Source organism: Apis florea, unplaced genomic scaffold, assembly GCF_048593485.1.
Source record: "Apis florea isolate Af1SG1 unplaced genomic scaffold, ASM4859348v1 contig_2190_pilon, whole genome shotgun sequence".
In the NCBI taxonomy this organism is placed as follows: Eukaryota; Metazoa; Arthropoda; class Insecta; order Hymenoptera; family Apidae; genus Apis; species Apis florea.
This window is the reverse complement of record NW_028256541.1, coordinates 1,983,253-2,002,601: the sequence shown is the minus strand read 5'-3', so window position 1 is coordinate 2,002,601 and position 19,349 is coordinate 1,983,253. Positions and strand designations below refer to the sequence as shown.

Here is a 19,349-nt window from a genome sequence, read left to right as displayed (position 1 = left end):
TCTTGAATTCGTTTATTTTTATTATTTTATTCATACGTTTCACGTCGCTGAAGAAAATTGCTTGGTTGGACCGGACACGAATGACTTGTTAGACAACCCAAGAATACTTCAAGAGGTTCAAGCTGCTAGATCGGCGGAATTAAGACTAGAAAGTTTAAATAAATTAGGAAAGGAATTGCTAGCGGATCTTCCTGGATACGAAGAAATTTCAGAGAGATTAACAACAGCTTTGAAAGATGTTGAAAGGAAAAGACAAAGCTTCGTCGACACTTGGGTAATTTTATAATTAATACGTTTTTCCTATAACAAATTTTGCAATGCATATACTGTAAAATTAGATGTAGAAGAATTCTAAATATTAAAACAACAATATCTTCAGTAAAAGGATTTTTCTTTCTTTGAAATATATTGTCAAGTCATTCTGAACAACATTTTCATATATAATTGTTTGACAGTTTCTCATCAAGATATTTGAACAAATTGTTTTATATTGTTTTATAATAACATTTTTAATATCTATCTATAATTATATTATACCTTAATTTAATATTGATATAATATAATATAATTAGTAGTTTCATGGCGACCAAATAAAACTTAAACCTAACCTCACTTTTTGTTTATCTAGTTTATCTATAAATGAGAATCGATACAGATCCTTCATGCAATCTAACAATTTTTGCTTACTTACTTAGAAACTAAAACTTGACAACAATAAAAGAAAATCATGTATAATAAAAACATTCATCAAGATCATCGAAATCGATGAATTATTTGTAAATTATCTTCGTTTTAAATAAACTTTCCAATTAACGAACACTTTTAAATACTTTTTTCAAAATCAAGAGAAAGTTCGAAAAAATTTTGCAAAGCAAAAATTTGCCCGCCAGACTGAAGAAACGAAAGACGCTGTAACCAGGAAGGAATTGACGTTAGGCACCGATTCTGCGGTGGTGGAATTAACCGGTACCAGTATGATGAGGGTCACGTACGATCCAAGATTGATGACACTGATCAGAGAGGCGAGGGCACTTTCGAGTCAAGGGGTCGAACTTCCACGAGAAGTGAGGGATCTGATCGAAAGAGCTGGAACGCTGGCTGGACGCGCTAGAGCTCTTCAACAGGTCGCCACGTTTCACAACACGATCGGCGATCGTATGGTGCCGTCTCAAAGACCATTAATGCTCACGACCGCGCTTGAACTGGCTCGAGCTGTCCAAGAACAATCTGGCGTTGCTTGGTCCGATCCTCAGGCTGTGGACGCTTATACGGCCAGATTGAAAGAATTGGTAATTTTTTCGAGATCGATAATTAAAATTTGAATTCTTGAAAATTCGAAACATTATTATCATGTAGTAGATATATGGTACAGTTTGTTTAATTTTTAAGAAGAAAAGAAAGATAGTTTAAAGTTTAAAATATCGAATTTAGATAAAGTTGTATGTTTAATTAATCTAGGTAAAGATTTCGTTGATCTTTGTGTTAAATATTACTTATAAATATAATAATGCGGAAAGCAGATAACGAATGAGTTGTAAATGATATTTTAATTTTCATTTTAAAATTGAAACAGGTAAGGAAATTCGCACAACAGAATTCAGAATTAGCTGCAAAGCACAGTTCATTAAGGGATTTGGTGTCTAGTTTATTGAAAGGGGAGACTGTAAATATGATTGGGAATCAGAATGCTTGGAAAGATGCATTGATGAACATGAGAACGATCGTCGATACTGTCGAAGTTGAATATGGAAATACGAAAGCTTGGAAATTACATTGGGACAGACAATTGCTTAAAGCATTGGGCGTGGCTTACAGGTAATTATATTTTATCATGTAGGTGTAGTATTTTAAAAATAATATAGTCATTTTTAATAGTATCATTTCATTTTAGAATATGCCTTAGAATAACATATAAACAATATGTACATGATCAACATTTAATACAAAAATTAATATTAATTGTGTGGAGAAAATTAAGAATACCAGAAATTTTTGTGTGATTATTTGTGAAGAATTAGAATTACATATATTACACAAGAAACTCTATTTATATGAATCTGTCAAGAAATAATTTATTTCTCCACTATCATATATCATATATTTTGTGTCCTTTTACTTACCATACGCATTCTATACGTTTCTCTATATTTTGCTTAAATATTCACAATATTCTATAATAATAATTACTTTAATTTATTTTTAAAGATACAAAATATACATTTCTATATCATATTAAATGAAGTTCATGTTTATTCAAATAAAAGCTCGAGTATAGAATAATCACCTTTTTACTAAAATATCACCCCTTTTTCAGACGAAGCTCGTATCCACTACATTAACAAAAAAACTTCCTCCGTGGTATCCTTAAAAGCGAGCTTCCTTCTAAAAAATTCTCTCTATCTTGAATACCAAATAAAGATTCAAACGGTTTCACGCGAGATGGCCAATTTTCATATTCGCAACGGAAATAACAAAATTTTCTTTTTTCAGAGGAGCGTTGCCATCGCTGCTGAAGAAATTGCCGGAAGTCAAAGTGGAGCTGACGTTTCGGGACGGCTCGTTGCAATGGCGGCCGTCCCTCGAGGAGATTCGCGCCAAGTTGTACTCGTCGATTCGTCGATCCCTCTCGATCCCCATGAATTTCAGGGGCGTCGGTGACGCGGCCGAGGCCCATTTCGGTGGGCTGATCCAAAGGAGCTGCTATTTGTTCGGCAGTGTCTACAAGCAGGCCGAAATCGCGCTTTCCGCTCTGGAAACACTTCGAACGAAATGGTTGTACTTGGCTGCTCCTGCCAAATTCGACGCCGCTGAACGGTAATTGTTTGAAATTGATGAATAATGTTTCTGCATTTATTCTTTCGCGTTATTCAAAAGCAGTGAAACGTTTCCCCCTTTAATGCATTATGACGAAAAAGAATCATAAAGATTTCTTATTTCATCGAGCTTAAGTTTTTCCAAGAAATGTGACAAATTGAAAAAGAGCTTTCTATTCGCTCATTCTTTTTTTTGTGTAATATGTTTGGTAATAATAAAGGTCGTTGTATTTTTTTTTTTTGTATTTGCCACAAAAAATCGATTTTTGAGTGAATATGTCGAATAATTTTATAATTAATCTTCTTTTGGTTGTATTTTTATGCTTTATATTCTTTGTGTGCAATCATCAAATCATAACAATATTGTAATTCCTTTTACTTTATATAGAATTATTTTCCAAATTGTGTTGTTCTAAAAAATCTTTAAATGATTTTTTTAAATAAAGGAGGAGATATTGCTCGTGCATTCTGATATGGATGCTTTTAAAATATAATAAGATACTGAATTATCGAACTCACCATTTTCAATTTCACTACGAAATACCGTTTTATAATTGTAATACCGATTCCACATCCGAAGAAAGAATGTGCATGTTCATAATTTTGACTCTTAAACGATGTCTTTTACGAAAATGCTCATGAAAATACTTGAACGTCATCCTAAAGAAAAATTTATCTAATTCGAGAATTTTTGTTCAAATGAAGGTTGGAATGAATATAATAGAAGTGTCAAATCAATCTCAAAGTTTTCAACAATGTTTTCCAGTCAAATATTTTCTTTTAAGAAAAATGAAATCAATGCTTAATTTAATTCAATTAACGCAATATTCAAACTTTAATATTTCATCATTCTGTTTACAAAAATAATAAAATTGAAAGATAGATTAAAAAGATTTCGTCTCTATATATAATAAGAAAATTACTCCATGTATGAATGATTATGTTCTTCGTACACACAAATTTTCATTCGAATAAGAAATTTTCAAATATTTTTGTTAAGCTATCACTTAACTTTTGATATAAACTGTGCATCAAATTTAATAATCACATATTTCAAATCTAAAAGATTGAAAGGAAAATCGCCGCAAGAATGGACAAGGGCGTTCAAAGATGCGAAACAATGGGCCCAAGAGGTTAGCCGAGTCAATTAAGTACAATTCATTTCCAAATTTAATGTGACCAACGTTAATTTACACGTGAAATTCGATAATAAAACTAGGTTGGAAGATTACGTGGCAGCGAGGTGAAAATCTGGTGCATCAACGTGGACACATCGACAACCAGAAACGACTTGGAATCGGCTTCCCGTCGTTACTGGGAACGTTTGTGCTCCGACTTAAGGGTGGAAGCTTCTTCGAGATTAGTTTCCATCGTGGAGTTCCTCTCGTCTTCCTCCAAGGAACTCGAACGTAGACCACGAAACGTGGAGGAAGTTGGCTTGGCCTACGAGGCTCACGCGAGAATCGAGGGGCAATCTTCCGGTATGGCCGAGGAGATGGAGGCCGTCGCGGGCTTTTCCAAAGTGTTGGCTGCATGGACTAGCGAAAAACTTGAAGGTAGAGCGATTGTGCGATTGTCGAACGATTGTTGGACTGGAAGAAGGATTTTATTAGACGATCTAGTCAGTTTCTATATTTTTAAAAAGGATAAGAGTTTGGCAACATTGAGTTAGAAAATATGCTCATCAGTTTTGAAGATGCAATAATGAACATTTACATTTATCTAAGAAAAAAATTAAAGATTGAGTAGAATCTTATTAATTTTAAATTCAAAGAGGATGTATTCTGAAGTTGTTATAAATACTCGATGATGTTACATAAGATGATTTGTGAAAAATATTTGAATATTTACAATAAATATCTCATTAATTATGTTAGAAGATTTTTAATTGTTTTCTTCTTTGATATTCGTGGAATTTTAAATCTATCTTGATGGAAAGAAGTGGGTATCTTTTTATTTGAGACTTATTTATTAAAAATTCAGTTGAAATATTACATTGAATAAAAGTTACAAAATATAATATTTAACAACGTCAGAGAATAATTATTTCTTACTTCTGGTTACCTCTTATCGAGTATCAATATACTTTATACGAAACAATTTTAAGAATATAAGAGTTCCACGAATTGTATTTCATTGTGCGTTCGTATTGATCATTCGTATATGTAATTTTACAGAACGTAATTTACTGAGAAAACCGAGTTAAAGTAGTAGCTAGCGATTTTCTTCGTGGAAACAGATATTGAAAAAGATTAAGAACGATTGTTTTGTGCAAATACTTCTGTTGAATATTCTTATTACAAAATTTAAATTACTAGTGAATATAAAGAGGAATTCTTTTTCTGATGTTATAAAATTTCATCAATTTTTTAATGCACATACTTCAAACTATATTTTTTATAATTTAGATTTTTATATATAAATCATTCATTATTTCGTTCTTTTCGTTCGTGATACGTTTTCAGAAGAAAATGGAAGAAAATTTAGAAATTAATTAATTTTAAACGATACATAATAAAATGATCGGAACAAATTTTTTTAAAGTTTACAATAATATTCGTGTCACAATTTTCTCTAAATCGATATTTATTTTATGATTTATAATAATAGCTGCTTGAAAATTCAACGATCTGTTACGTTATAAGATTTAATGAATAAGTGATAGCGGAAGGGAAGCTAAAAGATTGCACGCTTCGCGATTCTTTCGTCTATGAATTTTTAACGACGAACGTCCCAAGAATTCTTCGCGAATTTTTAAAAACCATTTTGACCCGTTGAAAATATTTTCTGTAAAATTGATGCGGCGAATGATGATTCTTTTATCACAATAAATTTTTGAATTACTCTTAACAGCTATCATAAATTGTAAAATAAAATATAGACATATAAAAAAAATCGCAATAATAATATTTCCAACGACCACCATTGTAAATTTAAAAAATTTCCATTCTTCCATTTTTTCTTTTTTCTTTTGTAAAATGCATCTTGTACATCGTATAAAAATAATTCATAATCGATCATGAAAATTCAAAATTAAGATTAAAATTAAATTTAAGCCAATGATTAAAAATTTTATGATTAAAAATTCATGGAAACAGGTATCAGCGCAGCGTATACAGCTTGGCAGGACCTGGCCGGCCGCTTGGAGCGTTACAAATCCGTGATAGATCGTGAGCTGGAGGACGCGAAGGTGAACCTTCGTCACAGGGCAATAGCCCTTCGAGACGAGATCGAAAGGTGGCAAGCGAAATGGTCGTCGAAACCGGACATCCTCACCCTGGATTGGATCATTTCGATGAAAGAGAGATGGTCGTATTTGAAGGAACAATTGGACGTTCTGAGGAACGATTGTCGAAAGATCGAGTTGAAGATAGACGATGTTTTGGAGAGCAACGAGGATAATGCGAAGAGGTTGGAGGTGCAGCTCGAGATAGAGGAGTCGAATTGCCGTTTCCAAGCTGAGTTTATGGAAGAATTGAAGAATCAGGAGGACGAGGAGTGGACAGTGGCTAGAAGAAGATTACCCAGACTCCACGATTGGCTCGACTCCTGGGAAAATAGAATACGTGTCCAACTGAGGGATCAATTGAAGGAACAATTGATGGATGAGAAGGATAGTTTCGAGGTGGACACGTTCGTTGGTAAGAAGGTGAGCGAGGTGAGGGGGACCATCGAATGGCTGCAGCTTCTTCGGGGCGACGAGATTGCGGAGGAGCATTGGGGGGAACTGATGCCACTTTTGGGTCTGAGGGATGTCAGGAACGTGAGAGACATTACGTTGGGCCATTTGCTTCGTTCGGCGAAGAAGATCGAAGAGAATGTCGATAAAATAAAGGTGATGAGATGTTTTATAAATCCTTTTATCTGATTAATTATTAAAGATATCAAAGCATTCGTAATTATTTGATGGAAGGGTAATTTTCTTGATTCAGAACTCGCGTTTAATGTGGATCCCTTTCGTGTTGGAATTGAGACATCTTTTAATTTATGTAAAAAATGATATTTGTTTACAGTGTAATTAATTAAAATCTTCTTTTCAAGAATAATGACTGAAAAGTATATTCACAGCTGAACAAACTTTACAATTTTTGTCTCGTAGAATTAAATTGTGATTACTAAAATATATTTTTATCTGAAAAATTTAAATTTTGGTTATAAGTTCTTCAATTATAATTGTATTATAATTAATAATGATATAATTAATAATGCACAGAAAAAAAGAAAAAAATCACAAGGAATTAAGAATGAAACAATAATTAAAAAAATATATATAAATAATATAATAATAATATTTTTTTTTTAGGAAATAACGAAAAAAGCAGCGGCAGAAAGCGGCATTCGACAAGGATTAATGGAACTGGAATCTTGGGAAGCGTCGGCTCATCTTCAACTACAACAATCGAAGGACAGTAAAAATACCGGTATTCTTCTGGTTGAGGAGTATGGCAGTTTGTTAGCAAGAGCAGGTGTTTACCTTTTTTTCAATTATTTTAAAATAATTATTTCATAATTGTGAATACGATTAATTTATTATCGTAAAGGTGAATTAAGACTCTTATTGGAGGGTGCGAAAGGGGCGACAGGATACGAAAGATTTGCAGCCAAAGTTGCACGATGCGAAGCTGGACTGTCCGAAGTGGAAGAACGAATAAAGTTTTTGAGTACGATACAGAGGAAGTGGGTCTATTTGGAACCAGTTTACGAAGGTGGCGCTGCTCCCAATGATACTGGTCGATGGTCACGTGCCAACAAAGAATTTAGGTAATTTAAAAATTGAACAGATATAAGAATTATAATTGTAATAGTATTTTTTAAGAGCTTATATATAAAGTCAATATTTAGATATCTTATGGGCGAAGTGTCTCGTGATCCAAGAGTGTCGTCTTTGAGGAGACTTCCTCTCCCGTCTTTTACGAGTTTGAAAGATTTGCTCGACAGATGTCAAAAGAGCCTTGACGAATATTTGGAGGTATTAAAAAAATTTTGTCTTTTTATAATTAAATAATTAAATATTGTAACTTACAATAGGAAATTGTTTAATTATCGTTTCGTAATATGATATATTATAACAATTTGTCACGATTCAAAGGAAAAACGATCGTCCTATCCACGTCTGTATTTCCTGAGCGACGAAGACCTTCTCGAATTAGTGTCGGCGAGCGGACGAGGCCTGGAAGCTCATTTATCGAAATTATATCAAGGCGTCGGCTCGATAATAAAAAACGATAATGGACTGACGGCCGTTGTATCCCCAGAGGGCGAAGTATTGCGATTATCCAACCCTGTCGATCTTCGAGATCCATTACCCCAATGGTTGAGCAACCTCGAGGAGGGAATGAAAAATTCTCTTCGACAAAGCTTGGATAAATGCCTGGTTGATTCTACACCTGATCCATCATCTTACCCAACTCAAGTAAAATAAAAAATGAAATAAAATAAAATTCTTATATTGCGATGATAAAAGAACAGAATCGATAATATAAAATGTTATTGTTGTATAACGTGTGTGCAGAAAATATGAAGAAAAACTCAGAAAAGTCTTGTAACAGTGAAATATAGTAGATTGGAAAAAATATACGATGAATAATTTTGTTCGAATTTACTCTCTCCATGTTATTAATAATTATTTTCAATATTCGTTAAGATTCTTCTGCTGTCGGAGAGGATTCGGTTTACGGAGAGGTGTGAGGTAGCTTTGAAGGAAGGTGGTACGGCTTTAAAGAAGCTCGTCGAATATCTGGAAACACAAAGAGCTCGATACAGGGGTTTAGAGGATGCTGGTGATAAATTAACAGCATTGAAGGCACGTGGCCTCCTGCTTGATACCGTGCACCATTTGGAGATAGCTAGGAATCTTTTAAGTGTTGTACAACGGGAAGAAAGCACTGTTTGGACTTGGCAGAGACAATTAAGAAGTTACAGAACAGTAAGCTCGTATATATTTTCATTTTATTTCGAAAAATTGTTAATTACTTTCCATACTTTTATTTTTCTTTTAACAATTTTATAAAGCGATGTTATTTGCTTGTTAAATGAGAATATAAAGTTGCAATAATTAAAATTTAATTCATTCTTTCGTTGCAAATGGTATTTCACATTTATCATCGTGAAAAAACTTTTCTTTTCACATCACGGAAACACGAAAATATATTTCAACAGAGAAGTTATAATATATTTCGATGAACTTTCTTTTTGCAAGTTTCTTTGCAAAGTGACTTGGATTAAATTGTACAACTAGACAAGACGATATTTTAAGGAAAATATAATTAATTCAAATTATACTACTGACTTTTACCTTTCTTATTTTCTAATTAAGAATGAAAAATAAACGTACAAAGCCAATCTTGATACGAATTTTAAAAGTTGCATACATAATTATATTCAAAAATGTTAGATGAATTTTATTTATCAAGTTGTAAATAATTCAAGTTTCGCACTATCCTCATCTTGCTTCATCCCGAACTTAATTTATATTAATAACGCATTGCCTAATAAATAAGCGTCACATCGAATATTAATAAACTAATATAAGTTCAAGTTTTTTAATCTTACATAAATAATAATTATTTCAATATATGAAATAATTTCTGGCGACGTTACTTCGCATACAGTTAATGAAATAAATTGATGTTGGCCCAAAAACAAATTAAGAAAACAATATATTACAAAGAAATTAAGTAACGAAAAGGGATATTTTTATTTGACTGTTAACCTGATTTAAAACTTGTTTATTATTATTGATCAAGAAGATTGGATCCTTCGTCTGATATTATCCATATCCATATAATTGTAGAACAAAGAAACAGTGATACGGTGCGCTGGCGCTGAATTTCTATATCGTTTCGAGTATCAAGGAGCGGCGGTGGGATTAGTTCAAACACCATTAACCGAAAGGTGTTTCTTGGCTCTTACTCAGGCAATGAAACTCGGTTTAGGCGGCAGCCCTACCGGGCCAGCTGGAACTGGAAAAACCGAGAGCGTGAAGGCACTTGGCGCTATTCTTGGCAGGCTCGTTTTAGTTTTCAATTGTGATGAAGGTAATAACATTTACGACATTTACGAGTTCCAAATCGTTTTTGCGCGATTTTCGATTTCCGTCTGCGTTTCAAATTATCTACGACGAATTCGTGGTTTCGTTAAAAGTTTCTTTTGGAAAATTAGTTTTTACCATTAATTCAACTGTTCAATGTAACTTGTAATATAATTATTTTTATTAAGTTATTTTATTTTTCATTTCATTGATATTTGATATTATAAGAGTATGGTCCAACTAACAAAGCTTGCGTATATATTAAGAAAAATGTAATTCTAATTGTTTAAACAATCTGTTATTTGTTTTTTAAGAAGAAATTTTTTAAAGCGCCGTAAATCATTTTTTCGGAAAATAATGTTTCACACTGAAAGTATGAAAATAATTTTGAACAAAAGGAATTTTAGATTTGAGATAGAAAAAAATTATTAAAATATCAATAAATTTACAATATATAATATAAACTTAAGGAAGAAAGTCAAAGAATGTTTAAAAAATAAAAATATAAAAATTTCAAATTTTATAGAAATTATTTTTTCAATGTTATATCAAATCTGAACAAATTTTTTATTATTAAAAAATAATTATACAATCTTGATTTCTTTCTTCTTATCAATTATTGGCTCGTAACACATTTGATTCACTAAATATCGAGAAGGCGAGAATAGAATAATAAAACCAATTTGCAAATAAAAGCGTATTTGGCGCACAGAACTGCTGTTATTTTAGACACGCTTCGAATAGAATTTCTTAATAAATATTGGATTTACAATTTTTTCATAGAAACAATTAAAGATTTTAAGATAAAATTATAAAGTTATAGACATCAAATTTAGTAATTTAAACACGACGATTTTTACAGCAATGATTACTATATTTAATCGTATTTACATAATTTCAACGTATAATACTGAAAATTTTTTATTAACATCTTAAAAACTAATAAACACTCTCCATCTTTCCCCATCTTTTTGAATTTCGTGCCACGAAGAAAATTTCTTTTCACAAGAAAGAATACATCATAATTTATTCGTGCACATCAGGAATGGACGCCGGAAGTATGCGACGCATACTGGGCGGCCTTGCTCAGGCCGGTGCATGGGGTTGCTTCGACGAGTTCAATCGCCTCGAAGAGGAAACGCTTAGCGCGGTGGCGATGTTGGTCAGGCCTCTGCAAGAAGCTGTTCGCGATGGTTCATCCCAGGTCCTGTTGGGCGATCAAAAGGTGAACCTGGACCCACATTGTTGCGTGTTCATCACGATGAACCCCGCTGGCTCCGAGTATGGCGGCCGACGAAAGCTTCCGGACTCCTTGGCGCGATTGTTCAGACCGATCGGTATGGCGCATCCGGACAGATCTGACATCGTGAGAGCGTTGCTGGAGTGTGCTGGATTCCTGGATGCCTCGACGCTCGCCAAGCAACTCGTGGAGACGCTCGACATCGCGGAGATACTGCTTTCGAATCAGCCGCACTACGACTGGGGCCTTAGGGCCCTTAGATCCGTGCTCGACGCCATTCCTACGAGGACCGACTTGGATGAAACTAGCAGGTTTCTTTTTTGATTAATTATAAAGTGAGATATGTCTAATTTCGTCGTTTAGATTTATTTTGTTATTTATAGCAAATAAATTTTTGGATAGGTGAATCGTTTCGAAGGAAGGAAATTTTGTATCTTAGATGACGTGTGATACGAGCATTATAAAATATTGTTAGTTAAGAGATATTATAATATCTCGTTTTAATCTATCTGGGATCATTTTTTTTTTAAATTATGCAATTATGCTATTATTCGAAGAAATGTTTGTTTTTGTAAATTTCAATGTAACCTTTGTTTCTTTAAAATAGAATTATATGTTTCTATTTAAAATTAAACATACTATCAACGAATTGACTTAATTGTATTAACTTTTTAAAATCATTCAAAATAAGTTAATTTAATTACTTAAATAATCCAATCCTAATTAAATAGGATAACATATAAAATCAAATTTAAAAAATTTGAAGAAAGACTACTTTCACAAACTTTGAAAATGATTCAATCTAGACAAATTTGATGGTCATCCCCTTTAAAACAACAAGTTTCATTATCAAAATATTTTTTTGAATAACGTACAATTTAAGAGATAATTAAATGGATAAAATGAAACGTTCTCTGAATACGTTTTCTAATTCCAATTGATATTAATCAAATATTAATCAATCAATACTATGAATCCTGGAAAGCACAATTTTTGTTAAAAATTCAAATCAATCTAGCAAGCTGATTTAATATATTTTTTTCATTGCAGATTAGTAGCTGCGATTCGATCCTCAACGTTGCCAAAATTGACAGAAGAAGACACTCCTCGATTCCTCTCACTTCTACAGGATGTTTTCCCAACGGCGGATCCATCATCCTCCACGTTCATCGAGAGGAAAGATTTGCAAAACGTTTTATTCGAGCTTTGCGCTGAGCAAGAGTTAGGCAAGGAAATGGCGAACAGATGCATTCAACTGAACGATCAGTTGAAAAGTAGAACCGGCGTGGCGATCGTTGGGCCGCCAGGATGTGGTAAAACGACCATCAGGAAATTATTGTTCGAAGCCCTGACGAAAATCGGTGAAACGGTTGTTCAATTTCACGTGTTTCCTGGCGCTATGCCGAAATCCAGACTTTTGGGCCGTGTCGACCCACAAACAAGGTATTTCGAAAATGATAAAACGTATTTTAAGATATGATTAAAAAGTCATTTCAAATTAATTTTTTTAATTTACGATATCAAATCTTTTTGATATAAAATTTGGTGTGTTAAAGAATGTTTTTTTCTGTGTTTTTTTGAAAGCAGAAAATGTGGAAAATAATTATTGAATAATTATTTGTCAAAATAAGGATTGTTTAGAAATTTTCACAATTAGAAGACACGTATAATAATTTTAAATATAATTAGTAGTAGAGTAGTAATTTAACATAAATAAATGGTTCTTTATTTTATTATTTTTATTATAAAGAAATAGCAGAATCGTTTTAATTAGTTAATAACGCAAGAAAATTTTTTATTATAAAATCAAAAATAAAAAGATTTAACGGTTCATAATTGTGCTCGATAAATTAAGATTTGAATTTCAAAAAATTTTAATGTTAATTAAGAATTGCTTAAAAGTTATATGAAATATCGAAGTTATCTATAATTAATCGCATCTTCTTCACAGTAAATTAATTATTCTCTTTTATTAAGATCAAATTCATCAAGATGAAATAAAATGCACGAGGTATATATATTTATAAAAAATTGATCATTTTTTTCATTCTATCAGAGAATGGAAGGAAGGTTTGTTATCGAACGCTGTTTCAACGGCCGGAGATTCAACAACTTGGATCATTTTGAATGGTGATGTGGAACCAGATTGGGCCGAAGCTCTCAACTCTGCTTTAGATGACAATCGATTACTAACTTTGCCCAATGGGGTGGGCGTGAAACTTGGATGCGGGACAAAGTAAACTTCTCTTCTTCCATAATTATCAATTTGTATTCTATCCGCATAAATTGCAAGCATTTTATAGAATAGAATGAACCAATCGATCAACTTGATCGAACATCTTCTGAAAGTGTTAATTTGAAATATTGAATTTTGTAAAAAAAATTTGTGATTTATGAAAAACAAACTTGATTCATTGAGTTTTCAACGCAAAAAATTATTTTATTTCGCTTAATTTAATTATATATTAATTTAAAAATTCTGTCTATTTTAGTTTAGTAGTAAAATTTCAAAATTCAAAGTTACATTTAAAAAAGAAAATTAGATTCAAAATTTATCTGAAACTTTTAGATAAATCAAATGAATTACTTTTTGACAGTTTTCAACTTGAAATGGAAATAATATTACATACTGTAGAATATTAAGAAATTTTTAATTATGAACATACACCGCAACAAAAGGACATTTTTATTTCTATTACGTGAAATATATAAATTACGTGTATTTTATTTATATCAGTTTTCCAATAATTTTCTGTAACAAAAGAAAATTTATGTTCAATTTATTGTTTCGAAGAAAAAATAAAGAAATTTCATTTAAAAAAAGAAAAAGAGAAATCTATAAAAATCTTTTCCAAACAGATTCATCTTCGAGACTCACAAATTGGCCAGCGCCAGCCCCGCTACGGTATCGCGATTGGGGGTAGTTCATTTGGGTTCAACGAGTTCCAGCTGTTTGCTGCTTACTTCACGATTAAATGCACTTCCGGAGGCGGCGAAGGAACTCGCGAATTCCCATCTTTGTTCCTGCGTCGAGGAGTGTTTGAGGATCAACGCAGACGTTTCCTCAGCGTCTGGCTTAATGGACTCGGCATTTTGCCACTTGAAGAACTCTCGTACCAGTATTTCCGCTTCTTACGCTCTGCTCGCCTCTTTATGCAGCCAAATAAGGAACGAAAGCACTAGAGATGAATTGGCACGGTTAATTTACCAGCTCACTGATTGTTGGTGAGAAAATTTATATTAAATTTTAAATCTTGAATCTGTGTTGTCTACGTTCCTTTTTCACGTGAATCGATAAAATAAGTTATTAAATTATATAAAAGAAAATATAAGCTAAGTGAAACTTTTTCAGGAAACGAGTATTATTATTATTACATTTGGGATTACAGGTGTCCAAATCAGCAGAAACCGTGCTCTGTATTATATAATCAGAATACGGATAGATTGGAAACTGTCGGGGACGCTGACGAATCTATGGATACCGATGACGGTCCTGTTTCACTATCGGGTTCGAAATAATTCTTTTTTATTTGGTAATTTAATAGTAAGAAAAATTCATGTGTAAGATTTTATCAAACTGTGTTATTAAGCAACCATGATGAATATGCATTTCAAAAATTTATCCCGTTACATTATTTGTTAAAATTTTAATCTAGAAATAGTGTGAATCATTAGTACGTAAAATTTCTTTGTGAAACTTTATTTAACACTATATTTAAGTTTTATTAAAAAAGGGCTTCGAAAATCGAGAGATTTTTAAGAGTTAAGATTTCATTTATCATCACAATACTTTCATAAAAATTTATTATAAAACAGAGTTTTTCATTAACTAATTTAAACTCGTTAAATCTTTTGAGCAAATCTTATTTTTGTTTATATTATTTAATACATTTTAATCAGATGAAGTTTTATATATATATATATTTTGTTAAATAAAATAATGATCATGATTAATAAAAACTTTTGTTTCACTTCGTGATTTTATATTATCTGTAATTCAGGTGATATGAAAGGAGCGTTGTCGTCTGTTTTGCCATGGATCAACAGCGACCAATCGATAATGATAAGGGGACCCGAGGGTTGTGGAAAAAGCGCCCTGATATCCGTCATACTTTCCTCGATACGAAACATCGAGCAATCGACATTGATAAAATGTTCATCTCTCTACGGCCCCCAAGATTTGGTGACCAAACTGAAAAGAAACTGCGTACAATTAAATTCATCTTCTCACGGAAGAACGTATAAACCCAGAAATGGATCTAGAATTATATTAATTTTGGAAGATCTGCATCTTGCGTCCAAAGATCTGCAGGTAATTAAATAAAATTAACGAAAGGACAAGTAATAAAGGAATTAAACAAGGCGCAAAAAATTAAGTTTTTATTTATAGGAATTGGTTCGTGAATTGATCCAAGAAGGAGGATTTCACGAAGAAGATTTGGAATTTGCTAGAGTTTCTCTAACCATTATATGCACAGCTGATTCAACGACCAGATTGCATCCCAGATTAGAAGCTCTTCTATCCACTCGTTATCTTTCGTAAGTAATTATTAAATTTAATATTAAATTTGTTTCGTATATTTTTATCAACTTTTTATCAATTAGATTTAGCTTTTCAAAACTCGAGACTTTTAATGTTATACAATTATTAAAATTGAAACTTTCAAATGTAAAGCTATGCATTCAAGAAGTTATTTCCAATTTCAGCTATATTTGAATTTTTATTATTTTTATTTTATATTTGCTTTGTACATACATACTCATTTCTCAAAAATATGTTTTAACGTTGAAAAAGAATTTTTCATTTTATAGGTATCCAAATTCGAAAAATATCGCAGCCATTTTAGAATTACACTTGAGAGACTCTTTGAAAGGGGATCACGTTATGATTGAATCTTGGATCACGCGGATGGTGCCCGTCATGTTGGACGCTTTTCGTTCGATCAAGTCTTCTCACGGCACGTCCATCGATTGGACTCCTAAAGATTTGATCTTATGGGCGGACAGTTTGAAGTATTATCCTTCTCCAGAAGATGAGTCGAATATCACGCGTCATTTATTAGATGCTGGAAGACGAATGTTCCATCCTAGGTATCTTCTCAACAGAGAAACCTTTGAAAAATTTTTAAGCTTACGAGTTTAGACATTTTTTTTATTCCATAAATCTACAAGGCAAACTTTTACTTTTCCTAGTAATTTTTAAGATTCAAATTTCTATTAAATGGTATATAATAAATTTTTATCATAAAATATTATTTAAATATTAAAAGTCAAAATATCAATGGTTTAATGTATGAATATCATAAATCAATTTTTATTAAATGCAACAAATAATTTTTAACTGTTTCTTTGTGTTGTCTAAAAATATAAATTGGTCGATGTTAATTTCAATTATACATGGAATTATAGAAGAGTTGCAAATTAATTATAGAATAGAAGGAGGATAACAATTCAAAAAATATTAGAGAACATTAAAAAATGTTAATATATTTTTTAGAGTATCGAGATTAAAAATACTATACAAAAATCACAAAAATTATTTATAATTTAATAAATATGTCTCAATTGATATTTTTTTTATCAACTTTGTATTAGTTCTCATTCTTTAGAATAAATCCTTCAAAAGAGTATATTAATATTCCATAGAATAACCAATATTAATTTATATTTCTTTTTTTGATATTTTTTTTTTTTAAAGACTTCATAGAGGAGAAAGGAAGCAATATTAATTTTTATCATTTCTCAAATAACATGAAGAATGTAACATTAGTGTCTTTGTTGAAAACATTGCAAAATATTCTACATGATAGAAACGACTACTTTAATCAAATCTAAAGAGATATTCTTTCATTCTCACTTTCTCCTTTCTACAATTTTTCATAAGAATTATATAATCTGTAACGAATAAAACAAAAAAATATTCATTAAATTTTCTTTTCATTTCATCGAAAATCTTCTTAAATATATAATCTAAACTAGTTATTTTTAAATTTCTCACAAGGCTAACATCCAAAGATCAGTCTCGTTGGGAATCCATAATCCTGTCGAAGTCTGCAAATTCTATAGTGACCGGAAGCGAGGTATATATATGGAAACGAGGGAACAATGGACTACTGCTTTTAGACCAGGATCAATGGCGGAACGAGATAATTAACGCTGCAGCGAGATGCGCAAGGGAAGGTGATCCGGTGCATGCATCGATTTCGTTTCACCTGTTGCACACGGTGGCTAGTAAGCACCTTAAATTAACTTAACATTAACCTTATTTCCAAACGGGCTTTTAATCCACTGATTGTTTCATCTTGATCTACATCGTAGATTGCTTAACGATTGCATTCGTGAAACTTAACGTCTTTTATCGTGCAATTATCGGTTTACGATTATAAATCCCATTTCAATTTTATAATTTAATTCGAAAGGTATTCATTTTTGTCTGAACGAAATAAATTGACGAATCGATATAATAAGTGGCTTTCAATTGAAGCCACTTTATTCAATTTATTAGAATGATTATTTGTCTTATATTATTTTATTATAAAATTTAATGATTTTTATTAAAATATTCGTGTAGACAAATATACAATTATTCGATGTTCATGTTGTGAATTTTTTTAAATATTCGATAAGGTTTAAGTTGGACCTTTGGAACGAATCTACGAGGTGTGATTCTGATTGGACGGCCCGGCGCTGGAAGAAAATCGGCAGTGAGACTCGCCGCCACGTTTTCTTCGCTTCGTTTGATAGACTCGGGACCTGGTATTGCATATGTATTTCGAAATCTCTGTATTGAATTCTGTTAAGCGATAAAATTGATTTAAAATTTATATGCAGTATATCCCACGTTCATAGATATTTAAATTATTAATACATTATTCATGTGACGCGTTACATTATTAATAATCATTTTTATGAAATTAATAATTAACAAAATAATTAACTCGAGCTAAAAATGAGACATATGCTACAACATATTTAACATCCAATAAATTTTCAAAATTCAAAATTGAATTGAATCAGTTTTAAAAAATGAATTCAACTCGATCCATCAAATTTTATTTATAATATTTTGAACTATTTTATTTCATAAGTATTGATATAGCGTTCAGCAATTTTTCCAGAAGTTTAATTTCTTCAGAACTGAGGCTAAAACGAGACGATCCTTTCAGGCCGTGGTCGAATGTCGATGAAAAGTGCAGTTCAGGCTGCTGGAATCGATGGTGAGCCGACTTTACTTTTGTTGGAGGAACATCATATGAGGGAAGCTGGATTGGCTGTTTTGGCCAGCGCAATAGTGTCGAGAGGCGAACTTCCTGGATTATTTACAGTGGAGGAGCTCGACGGGTTAATAGCGCCATTGGCTGACGTGGCAAGAAAGGAAGATTTTTCTGGCATGTTGGAACAATACCTCTATTATCGTACGTAATACGGAAAGTTTTTTAACGAGGAAACGAGAAGTGACAATTATACAACTCTATTTTATCAACTTTTATTAATTTTCCTTCATTGTTGTTTGTCTGTGCATACATACTTTGTTGTTTCGCGATTTCAATTTCGTCACAACAATGGATACAAATTAGGGGAATTGTCTGGCGGCAATTAACATAAAATTATTTGCAGAAGTGAAATCTGCATGAAGAAACGAGTTGCTGATTATATTCGTTCGTTATTGCAACGCAATATATGAATATTTCAATTTCGAGAGTCCATTATTCTTGGGCTAAGAATGTTACATCAATATTCCATTTTCAAATAAAATATCGGATAATCATGCATCCTTTGTTCACATCGTGATTTTAATATCTGTCATGTATCATTGTATCAAGATTTATTTATTCCTGTCGTATCATAACTTTTTAACTCGTTCTTTCAAGGAAACATCAATTTGTAGAGGAATTTCTATAATCTTAACTCGAATGTGAAAATTGTATTCACAAGAAAAATCCAACGAGTACACAATGAAAATTGTATTCGATATATCAAAAGAAATACGATGAATGTGTAAAATTATATTGATCATAATCTTGGATACTCAAACTTGGTTATTGCGTTCGAAACTCTTTAAACATTATGCGTTCATTATTCGTGTTTGAGGACTACATCAATATTTCTTCTAAAACATTGGGTAATTATGAAACTCTTCGTTCGCATCGAAATGTCAACATTTATCACTCTGGTTCAAACATTGACACGTTCAAATCGATTACACGTTAATTATATAATAATATTCTGGAAAATACAATTTTATAAATCTTCGAAATTATTTTTG

At 31.9% G+C, this 19,349-nt stretch overlaps 1 protein-coding gene across 3 annotated transcripts in view; it reads left to right on the top strand.

Moving 5' to 3' along the window:
• Positions 1 to 19,349, top strand: part of btv (dynein cytoplasmic heavy chain beethoven) — a 38,113-nt gene that overhangs the window by 3,579 nt on the left and 15,185 nt on the right. For 2 of the 3 annotated variants that reach the window (XM_086916299.1, XM_086916306.1), the window contains exons 7-30: positions 54 to 274; positions 891 to 1,289; positions 1,574 to 1,815; positions 2,491 to 2,814; positions 3,880 to 3,946; positions 4,033 to 4,369; positions 5,912 to 6,648; positions 7,117 to 7,279; positions 7,355 to 7,574; positions 7,656 to 7,782; positions 7,903 to 8,226; positions 8,458 to 8,739; positions 9,607 to 9,850; positions 10,887 to 11,394; positions 12,134 to 12,526; positions 13,140 to 13,319; positions 13,943 to 14,308; positions 14,473 to 14,591; positions 15,085 to 15,395; positions 15,474 to 15,622; positions 15,896 to 16,174; positions 17,085 to 17,314; positions 17,711 to 17,839; positions 18,250 to 18,498. In XM_086916299.1, coding sequence (XP_086772425.1) covers positions 54 to 274; positions 891 to 1,289; positions 1,574 to 1,815; positions 2,491 to 2,814; positions 3,880 to 3,946; positions 4,033 to 4,369; positions 5,912 to 6,648; positions 7,117 to 7,279; positions 7,355 to 7,574; positions 7,656 to 7,782; positions 7,903 to 8,226; positions 8,458 to 8,739; positions 9,607 to 9,850; positions 10,887 to 11,394; positions 12,134 to 12,526; positions 13,140 to 13,319; positions 13,943 to 14,308; positions 14,473 to 14,591; positions 15,085 to 15,395; positions 15,474 to 15,622; positions 15,896 to 16,174; positions 17,085 to 17,314; positions 17,711 to 17,839; positions 18,250 to 18,498 — 6,600 coding nt within the window. Of the gene's footprint in view, positions 1 to 53; positions 275 to 890; positions 1,290 to 1,573; positions 1,816 to 2,490; positions 2,815 to 3,879; positions 3,947 to 4,032; positions 4,370 to 5,911; positions 6,649 to 7,116; positions 7,280 to 7,354; positions 7,575 to 7,655; positions 7,783 to 7,902; positions 8,227 to 8,457; positions 8,740 to 9,606; positions 9,851 to 10,886; positions 11,395 to 12,133; positions 12,527 to 13,139; positions 13,320 to 13,942; positions 14,309 to 14,472; positions 14,592 to 15,084; positions 15,396 to 15,473; positions 15,623 to 15,895; positions 16,175 to 17,084; positions 17,315 to 17,710; positions 17,840 to 18,249; positions 18,499 to 19,349 lie in introns of those variants that run through there. The other variant, XM_086916312.1, reaches the window with a different exon arrangement.